Source organism: Colobus angolensis, unplaced genomic scaffold, assembly GCF_000951035.1.
Source record: "Colobus angolensis palliatus isolate OR3802 unplaced genomic scaffold, Cang.pa_1.0 Scaffold167, whole genome shotgun sequence".
Taxonomy (NCBI): Eukaryota; Metazoa; Chordata; class Mammalia; order Primates; family Cercopithecidae; genus Colobus; species Colobus angolensis.
In genome coordinates this window covers 2,141,069-2,151,502 of record NW_012114788.1, presented here as the reverse complement: position 1 = coordinate 2,151,502, position 10,434 = coordinate 2,141,069, and the positions used below count along the sequence as shown (strand labels likewise).

The 10,434-nt window shown below is 52.7% G+C and overlaps 1 protein-coding gene across 2 annotated transcripts in view; it reads left to right on the top strand.

The window, feature by feature from the left end:
- Window positions 1–10,215, top strand: part of ASIC2 (acid sensing (proton gated) ion channel 2) — a 1,152,840-nt gene extending 1,142,625 nt beyond the window's left edge. For both annotated transcript variants that reach the window (XM_011937663.1, XM_011937664.1), the window contains exons 7-10: window positions 1,984–2,075; window positions 5,622–5,701; window positions 7,246–7,314; window positions 9,233–10,215. In XM_011937663.1, the coding sequence (XP_011793053.1) occupies window positions 1,984–2,075; window positions 5,622–5,701; window positions 7,246–7,314; window positions 9,233–9,334 (343 nt within the window). In that variant the 3' untranslated portion in view covers window positions 9,335–10,215. The remainder of the gene's footprint in view (window positions 1–1,983; window positions 2,076–5,621; window positions 5,702–7,245; window positions 7,315–9,232) is intronic.
- Window positions 10,216–10,434: the final 219 nt, after the last annotated feature.

Genomic DNA, 10,434 nt, shown 5'->3' with positions numbered 1-10,434 from the left:
TATTAGCCAGGATGGTCTCGATCTCCTGACCTCGTGATCCACCCACCTCGGCCTCCTAAAGTGCTGGGATTACAGGCGTGAGCCACCTCGCCCAGCCCAGAGATTTTTTTAAAGGATGTATAGTTTTCCAGGCAGAACTTGCACATTCTATTCCCTCTGCCTAGGATTCTTTTCCTCCCGCCCTCCACCTAACTGCTTCCTCCTTAAGCGGGTCTCCAATTAAATGTCATCTCCAGCTAGACATGGTGGCTTATGCCTGTAATCCCAATGTTTTGGGAGGCCAAGGCAGGAGGATTGCTTCAGGCCAGGAGTTCAAGCTCAGCCTGGGCAACATAGTTAGACCCTGTCTCTAAAACAAATATAAAACAAAAATAAAAATAAAATTGAAGTTATCTCAGGCATCTAGATGAGGTGCACTCCTGTTATTTTTCTCTCAAAGTCCTCTGGTGTTTTCCTTTATAACACTACAGCATGTAATTACATATTCATGTTGTGTTTCCTTATTTATTACCTGTCTGCCCCACTAGATTGAAAGCCCCCTGAGGGCAGGAAACTATCTTTTTTTGTTCTCTGTTGTCTGCCAAATACTAGTGGAGCGTACGGCACAGAGTTGGCACTCAAAACAATGTGTTTTAACAGAATAAATGAATAGAAGCATGAGAGAAGTGGGTGTCCCAGGCAGAGGCTCAGCAGAGACCATCAGCACAGGGCAGAAGAGAAAACTTCAAAGGGGAGCATGGATGTGTCAGAGCAAGAGGGTCTTGTAGGCTGAGCCGAGCGGGCGCAGGGAGTGGGCTTTATCCTAACAGAATAGGGATCCACTGAAGAGCTTTCAGAGGTGAGTGACAGACTCAAATTTGCATTTTCGACCAGTGCTCCCCAGTAGGTCAAATACTGTGCAATGATGGAAATGTTCTGTGTCTGCAGTGCCCAGTGGGGTTGCTGCTAGCCACATGTGGCCGACGAGCATTTGAAATGCAGCCTGTGACTGGGGAGTGGAACTGCAATTTTATTTAATTTGAATCAATTTAGCAGTTTTAGAAAGATCCTTCAGGCGGCGATAGAGAAGACAGGGGAAAGGCAGATGGGAAGAAGGGAATTGTTAGGAAGCAGCTGTGGCAAGCCAAGCAAGAGAGGGTGATACTTTGAACAGCTGCCCTGCTCACGGAAAGAAGAATCTGCTCCTCTCTTCGCCAGCCCCTCCCTCTTGCCAACACTGTCCCCAGACCCCCATCCTCAGCCAGCTTTTGCTCAGTGGGTTGAGAACAAGGGGCACTGAAGGCATTGTGAGCACATTGGAGGAGACGGGAATTGTAGGAGATGCCAGGCCCTGCTGCTTGGCACAGTCTGCAGGCAGTAACAACTTTTACTGCCAAGATGTGTCTCACTCACACACCTGCCCAAAGGAGCAAAGCAAGCCACCGTGCTTCTGCCAGAATACCCCCCAGGCAGATACAAGTTTGCTCCCTACAAACCTTCCCTGACTTCAGCAATTGACTCGACAATGCCAGAGCAGGGCCTCCCACCAGGAGGAGCTTGTTATAAATCCCAGGGGGAATTTAGGAGGTCTCAGGAGGGGGCAGGGGCTACCCATGAAGTCAGCTGGAGCAGGCACCCTAGCCAAGGCAAGCCATGTCAAAAGATTACTGAAACTCACTTTCATGGTGAGGACCAGGCAGGCCCTTTGGAGGTGCAGAGGCCTGGAAGCCAGGCAGGACCCCTGCAAAGGGTGCAAACAGAAAGCAGGGAGACAGAAATAAGGAACAAAAGGAGGTAGCTGATGTAGGCCTCCAGAACTGGGCTGGGAGTCAGGCTTCTTGACTTGAAGCCGCAGCTCTGCCACTAACCAGCTCTAACTTCGGGCAAGCTGCCTCACTTCCTGGGTCTCCGTTTCTCCATCTTTCCGTGGGAAAGCTGTATTAGATGCTCCCTGTGAATGCTGATAGCTCTAACCATGTATGGTACTGACTATTGTCTCTGCAGAGAGAACATCCTTGTTCTGGATATATTTTTTGAAGCTCTCAATTATGAGACAATTGAACAGAAGAAGGCGTATGAAGTTGCTGCCTTACTTGGTAAGTAGGTGTCTATTGCACAAATTTCCACATCTCATAGAGGGTGGGAGGGAGGGAGGATGCACAGGTGTATGGGAGGCAAGCAGACAGACACAGCCTTGGAGGAGTCTAACCTTTTAATTTACTAACAATTGCTCCCTCTTTCCTTGCACTGCTCCTCTCCCAGAATGGAAAGAACCCCAGTGGGGTGGAATTTCAGGCCCGATTTATTCCCCAATCTTAGCTTCATTTTCCCTATCTATGCAATGAGGAGGGTCAGCCTAAAGGCCTCTGGGCCTTTCCAGCCCTGCACTCTTAGAATTCATGGTCTTCTGCCCCAGGTTGCAGTCAGAATCCTGGGGCCATGGAGAGGGGGAAGAGGTATCAGAAAGAGAGAAGGAGGGAAGGCTGAACTGTGGGTGGTCCCAGGTGGGACCTGGGAGGTAAGGGCCCTGATGGAGCTTCACCCCAAAAGCAACATTGCTGCATCCGGAAGGCCAGGTGTTGTCCCCTGGACTAAGAGTCATTTGTCAAACACAAATGAAGGGTCACTCTCCCCAGGTATCTACAAACCTGCTGCCACCCCATACAAGTTCGCATGAGCTCCCTGGCCCCAGTGGCATATGATGGATACAGGGAGCTAATTTCCATCCTACCCCAGCCCAACCCAAAACTCACAAGACCCCTAAGAGTGCACAGTTAAAGGACTTGACTCTCAAGCGCTTCTCTCAGCTCCCACTCACTCTCAAGAAAGGATCTGATGCCTGTGCCCCAGAAAGAGAAATAGCTGTTGTCTCCATGAGCTGAACCAGGTGATGTTAGCATTTTGGAAGGAGCAGGTACTTACTACCTGGCTTCTCACACCAGCTATGAGAATATGGACAAGTAACTTTACCTTGCTGAACCTCAGGTTCCTCATCTGCAAGATGGGTTTAATAAAACCCACTTTATGAGCTTGTTGTGATGGTTAAATGTGATAAGCCCCTAGCCCAGAAAAGGTCCATCAATAGTAGTTCCTGGCACCTGGACGGTCACCATGCCAGGGACCCAGGGCTCAGCTGCTGTGTCCAGGGGCTGGCTAAGCATTTCTACACTTTCTCCAGGAGGCTGGGGACTCCCCACCATAGCTCGGTCCCAGCTGGATTAAAGTGGTTGTCACTCAGCCTCAGAAGTCACTGTGACCAAAGGTACTGAGCCAAGAGACTCATGCCCTTGGCCCCACCAGAAACATAGACCCCTCACTCACCCCTGTGCTGGCCTTGCCCTTTATTTCCATAAAGAGGACCCAGGACAGGCCTCTTCCTACCCCCGGCCCTCCCCCAGCATAGGCTCACAGTCTTTCTCTGTCTCTCTGCTCTCTCTATGTGTGTCTCTTTCTTTCTCTCTCTCTCTCTCACACACACACACAGAGAGAGAGAGAGAAAGAGAGACATAGAGAGCAAGAAGGGCCTGAGCTCTGAATCTGTCGTGTCTGCATCAGATATGAGCTTGTTCCCAGCATCGATCGTGTTCCCACCCAGAATAGCCGCTGAGGAGCTCATGCTGCCATCTGGACCTCCTGTGATGACAGCGTGTGCCGCTTGCAAACCCTCAGTCATCAGGCCCTTCTCTCAACACCGCGTGGCCCTTTCTCACCCCCTGGTGTCCATGCACATGCACGCTACACAGCGTTCACACTACCCACAGTATACCCCACCCCAGTCTGCACACACACGCACCAAACCTACAGGTTCATGCACCCACGGTGGTCCAGGACCACACACACAAATGCACAGCTCTGCAGCCCCACGTGCCAGTCCCACAGCTACAGAGACACACCCATGTACACAGCCCCCACACGGCGCCATATACACACACAAACACACCCACACTACACATGCTCTACACACTCAGACACACTCTGCTCACCTCCACAGACCCACACTCACACACACTTAGACACACTCAGAGTGCCTAAAATAGACAGGGAGAGCCACCTACATAAAACCATGGACAGCCAGACCTCCTGCCTGCTTTTATACAAATATGTGCACACACCCTGGACCCTGGCACATACCCCGCACTCTACCACTACAGACTCACACTGCACGTGCACATCACATGCCTCCCACCTGACATACATATCCATTAGAACACAGTCTCCAAGAAGCCTCCATTAAAGACATGAGAGGGAGCGGTGATGGGAAAGGAATGAGGGAGAGCCTTTTTGAGCCATTTTGAGCCCAGCACCAAGTTCCACTGGGAAGAGCCCTCTCCCCGCCATCTCTGTGGTTCACCTGAGCACATGGGCGCGGGACCCCACCCAGCCATAAGCTGAGAAGGAGTGGGGCAGATCTGCCCACCAGAGAGTTCTCAGGCCAAGAGGTCAACCTGGCATCTCCAAGAGAACTGACCAGCCACCCCGAACTCTGCCCCCCAACCCCAATTCCTGCCCCGCTTTCCAGAGACCGAGAGTCTTAGAGATTAGGGCTAGAAAGAACTTCATAGTTCATCTCATCCAATCCCCTCCATCCTGCCACCACCACCAAATGTCCTTTGGAGGCAAAGCTCCCCGGAAGGTCAGGGCTTATGAAAGCTATACAGCCAGTTGGTGGCCACTCTCTGGACTCAGAGCCTCAGAGCCCTCGGCTCTGCCACACTGCCTCTGCAGCAAAGCATCTTAAGCTTTTGGGGACTCAGAACCCCTGTTAGAAACTGATCATAGCTATGGACTCTCCCGCTACAAATGCCCAAGCACACACATTTCACATTCAATTTCAGGAGAGTCTCCAGCCATCTGAACTACTCCCAGGAAAGTGGTTCTCAAACTCTGGTGGGCCTGAGAACGCACCTCACCCCCAGCAGAAACTTAAAAATCCTGACATCCAGACCCCAACCCCAGAGGCTCTGATACTATTGGCCTAGGTGTATCCAGGCAGCAACACTGATTACAGTTCTTCCAGGAGAGTTGGATGCAGGGGGATCTGAAGACAAATCCAGAAAAACTTTGAACAACGGGGGCCTATAAACCCCAGAGTAAGAACCTCAGCTCTAGAAAGAGTCAAAATTGCACACTAACTTTTGGAAGGGGGAGAAAGGAGACACCTATGACCTTATCCCAAGGGTGGGAGGTGCCCCAAGGTAGCCCTGAAGCCCATGCCGTGATTGGATTGGTGGGGGGGCATCTCCTCCTCCCAAGACTCCCACCCAGGGCACCTGCCACCAGTCCACACACATCCTAGCTCTCTCTTCTCCCTATTCCCAGCCCAGAGTCAAAGCAGGACCCAGTCGGTGTGGTTCTGAGTATAACCGAACAAATCCGTTAGCACTGTGGGTCATGAGATCTAGTCTAAGCCCTTCCAATAAGCCATCAGCTTAGTCCGTGACCCTACTGAATGCTGAAAAACAGTGGCTCTCAGAGCTGTGCGGTGAGGGAAGGAGCTGCCAAAGGCCTGGACCTCCCACAACAAGGCCCAAGCTCCCCGTGGAGGGGGCGCCATTCAGAAGGTCTGGGTTGCATCTCAGTCTGTTCACTCTTCCTGGAAGCTGCATAAAAGCAAAGCTTTGGTCTTTTCCCTCTCTCTCCAGGTGATATTGGTGGTCAGATGGGATTGTTCATTGGTGCTAGTATCCTTACAATACTAGAGCTCTTTGATTATATTTATGAGGTAAGAGTTGGGATTCCCTGCAGGGAAATGACCGCTTGCTGGTGCCCTCATGGTGCCCCAGGTTCAGAAACACGGTAGAAGGAAGGCGGTGCCTCTCTCCATGCAGAGTCTGCTTCCCCTCCTGTCCACTGATAGAGTCGATCACTGAAGCCCAGGCACCGTGGGGCAAGGGGATGGGAGTTTATTGGGGGGCGGTGGATATAAGAGAAACACAGGCCTGTCCTCTGGGAGCTGGAACAGCACTGGGCCATCTACACTGGCAGGGAAGGATGGGGAGGGATGAGCGGAAGTTCGGCCAGACTGTGCTGAGGCCAGCTCCGAGCCCTTCCTGAAGCTGGGCTGGAGGTGGTGGGCATGTCCACGCCTGCACGCATACTCCCCCCACCACACACACCTGCCCTGTAGGTGGCCCATCGCCTGAGTCATGTTCTCCATGGCCCAGCCAGTCTTAGGGAAGGGGCACTTCCCAGCAGTCCTCACCAATCCTGAGCAAGAAGACAGCAGGGCACGCCAGCCGCCCCGGCTGCTAACAGTCTGGGGAGATGTCTTCCTCAAGAAATGACTGGAACGAGGCCTCTGAAAGCTTCTCTGGCACTAAGGGTTCCTGGAGCTGGTCAGCCTTCTCACCTGCATCTCTCTGAGAGCGAGCCTGTGGATGCCACTATTCCAGGCTCTGTTTTGACGGGTGTTCCCTTGGAGGCCTCCATCCCCCTGGCTGTGAGATGGGTAATGCACTTCACCTCCAACATGCGCCCCTAAAAAAGGCAATGGCTCCAGAACTTCCAAGGGTGCCTGGACCTGTGAATTCCCCCAAACCGGAGCAGTAGACAGGAGCCTGTAGAACCCTATTCTGCCTCTCACAGGGGGCTGTTCGTGACCAAAGGCTGCTCGGAACCACAGTGGGGAGTCGTGCCCCAGTGACCAGGCTCCTCTGGAGAATCTCATGCCTCTCAGCACAGTGACTCCAAAACCACATCAGTTCCCATGGCCAGATTTTATTCTGCTTTGTTTATTGACTTTTGTGAGAAACTGTATGCAGTTATGGCAATTGAATCACACCAGGTAACAGATTTAAGAACTACCCTTTATTGCTAGGAGTAAAATGTTATGAACTCAGGCATGTCTTGGTCTTCTGAATTGTGTGCAGAGTCAGGCTTAGAAAGTGAATAATAATCTTGTCCCCCAGCCCCAGCCACAGAAAGGGGGTCCCAGGCTGCTCCTGAGGACAGACAGGGAGCCAGCATACCAGCACACACCACTTACTAACACTCACCAGCCCCAAAGACAGCAGTCCACGCTGTGAAGCAGGGCCCGCCATTACCTCTTCCAAGCTCCATCTCCTGCAACAAAATCCCATTTCAGCCAAAAGGCTGAGTTGAGACAGACAGACACCTGGAGCTGGCTGCCAGGCTGGGCTTGTGCTACAGTATGTCCAGCCACAGCCCGGGCAGCTGCCAGCCCCAGCAGGGCCCAATGGAGGGAGGTCCCTTCTATCTTCACACCCTCCTCCCAGCCTGACCAACCCCTTCCTGCTTTTCTTGCAGCTGATCAAAGAGAAGCTATTAGACCTGCTTGGCAAAGAGGAGGACGAAGGGAGCCACGATGAGAATGTGGTAAGAGCAGCTCACTGATTGGAAGTTGCTCTGCTGCTCTGGCTTGTACCAGCAGTAGGAAACCAGATACTGGGGCCGGGCAGGAAAGATGTGACTCACTGCATACCTTTCCATGGCTTGGAAAGGTGGGACATGCTGTCACTTCCCAAATCCAAGGACACTCCAGCTGAGCCTCGAGCCTCTCTCTGAGACTCATCCCAGAAGCCAGTATGGATGCAACAGACACCAGGAGGTGCTTCCAAGCATAGGACCTGCCTGGCCCAATCCAGCTTCTCTCAGGCAGACAGCTGCTCCCCTCATCTCACAGCAGGGGGAGAAGTGGACAGGCTCTGTACGTCTATTCCTTTATTCCCCAGTGGTGGCAACGTACAAGCAGAGCGTCACTGGCTCTCCATCCCTTTCGAAATGGATAGAGTATGGAGCCCCATGAAGTTGGAAGTAGCAATAGTGCCCATTAGAGCTAATGACTACTGTGTGCCTGGTACGTGTCAGGCACTGTCAGGCAATTTGTATTTGAGGCGGTCAAGGCCCAGAGACCAAAGTCCCACAGCTGCTGAGTGTCAGAGCTGCCCTCCAAGCACTTCTAACCACTGCCTTACTCTGCCTCTTTCCTATAGCCCGAGGAGCAGCCCCTCTATGGCTGTTTGTCATTCTCCTTCCCAAACTCAGTCTACTCCTGGGCTCAGGCCTTGGCTGATGGGTGCAGATGTTGCCAGCTTTCCCCATCCAGCCTTGTGCCCCAAATCAGCACCTCCAGCCCTGGAAAACGGTGCCCACTGAGTGACCACCACCCACTTAGTATCAACAAATCCAAGATGGATCCCAGCCCGTTCCCCCTATATGGATTCCGTTTCTGTTCCACACACTGTCTACAAATCTTGCTTTGATCCTCTGGTCCCCTGCAACCTCTGTGGAACAGAAGTGGGGAGGGGAAAGGCAGTGTGGGAGGGGCCCCGGTCTGGCCTCAGCTGGCCTGGCTGGATCCCAAGGCTCCGGCTTCCTGGCTGTGTGCTTGGGGGCAAGTTACATATTTAACCTCTCTAAGCATCTGCATCAGATCAGACCGCATGGGGCTGTCACCTGAGTTAAGTGAGATCCTGCCGGCAAAGCAGTCAGCACAGCACTTAGTGTATAGTAAGTGCTTAGACAGTGGTTCCCTTTGCACCCTCAGAGCCCCCCTTGCTTCAGAAGGTCTCAGTGTCACAGCCTCTTCTCCATCCTGTTCCTCCTCCCCTAGTTGTGGCCTCATCAAATCTTCCCCAAATTCCTGGCACAGCCTCCTGGCTAGCCATCCCTGCTCTAATCCCTTTCGGCTTCCCACCCACTGTAGCCTGGGAACCACCCCAGAGATTCATGTGTGGCCAGCTCAGCCCCTCCCTGCTTAGGGACCCACAGCTATGTTTCTCTGGGTCCAGCCTAACCCTAAAAGTCCTTGGGGACTGACCCAAGGACTGACCAGCTCTGGTTCTAAGCTCTAAGGCCTTCTACCCTTTCTGCTTGGCCTCAGCCATGGGTCCTTCCTGCCCCAGGCCTAGCCACGGGCTGTACTTCCTGCACTGTAACTCCAAGGGAGGCCCCCAGGGGAGAGGTCAAGACTCAGGACCATCCAGCCCCAAAGCTAGAGACCACTCAGATATAGGTCCAGTTACATGAGGGGCACCTTTAGGAGGGATCAAACCAACTGCCAATCAAACCAGGGAGCCTTCTCACTGCCATAGCGGGCGCCCAAGTGTGCAATGGTAAGGATTCCATTCAGCCTCATGCCCCCAAGATGGTAAACCAGCCTATCAGATGTCTGGAGCAGGAGCAGCCCAGAAGTGGGGAGCACCTTTCCCAGGGCCTAGGCTGGGCAGCTGGTGGCATCACAATGAAGTTTTGCTGAGCGAATAATAAACTCCCACCAACCCTTCCCTTCCAGAGTACTTGTGACACAATGCCAAACCACTCTGAAACCATCAGCCACACTGTGAACGTGCCCCTGCAGACGGCCCTGGGGACCTTGGAGGAGATTGCCTGCTGACACCCCTCGAGCCACCCAGCACCCCCTCCAAACAGACCTTGAGGCCCAAGACCAGGACAAGGAAGAGCAAGCTCAGGTGGAACGGCCCCTGATGCTGGAAAGAAGCAAGAGCCCCCTATGCACACATTGCAGACTAGCTGCCTAGACCTCGCTCCGGCCACGTCCAACAGGACGCGTCCTTGGGCCCCGCCGTGCGTCCCTCTTAGGAGAGATGAGTCACACTCTGGAACTGTCCAAGAACGAACCTGCCATCACATCTCACTGCCAGATGTATAAAGCACCTGCATGCTCAGACTTCTCATGGCGCCACCTCCACGCCTGTCTTGTACATGACATTCCTCCACACGGTTTCCAGTGTCCGCACCGCTGCCCGTGCAGTGGGACCAGATTCCAGGTCCAAAGTCACCGTGAGGCCACCCTGGAATCAGAACTGCACAATCAAGAGGGAACCCGTGGGACTCTCTGCTACATTCAGTTCTTGTGTCGTTTGTGAAGGTTCTCAACCTGCCCACAAACTCCCTTTTCCCCAAGCTGGCCCATGGGGCTTTGGCGCCTAAGGTGACCTGTGCCAACCTCCCTTCCGCCCCAGAGCCTGTGACGGCGGCACAGCAGCCAGCGGGCGGGGGGCTCATGTGTTCACCCATGGTGGCCATGTCGTTCTTCTCTCCCGGTGACACAGCTTGTACAGTCTGATTCTTTTTATCTGGGATAGGGGGACTTTTATGTTTGTCTGATGGAGATCTGTTTTGTTTTGCTTCGTTTTATGCTTTTTTTTTTTTGGTTTCGATGTTCTGAGGTTTGGTTTGGTTTCTCCATTTTCTTTGGCGTTTATTTATTCGTGCTTCAAATCACAGTCATATTAAAAGCTGGTCTTGTGGAAATGGCTGAGTTATTTCCGCCTTTTCTCCACACCCAAGTCTCTCTCCCTCCAGGGCCTAGGAAAGGCCTGCCAGGTCAAAACTGCAGACTGTGTATCTGGAAAGTTTTATGCAACGACACTTACCTTTACAAACTGTGCATACTCTATATGTTTACTCTAAATTTTTTTAATGATTGCTCAACACCTTGTAAATGTCTTCGAGTCCCACTGATGGGCCACA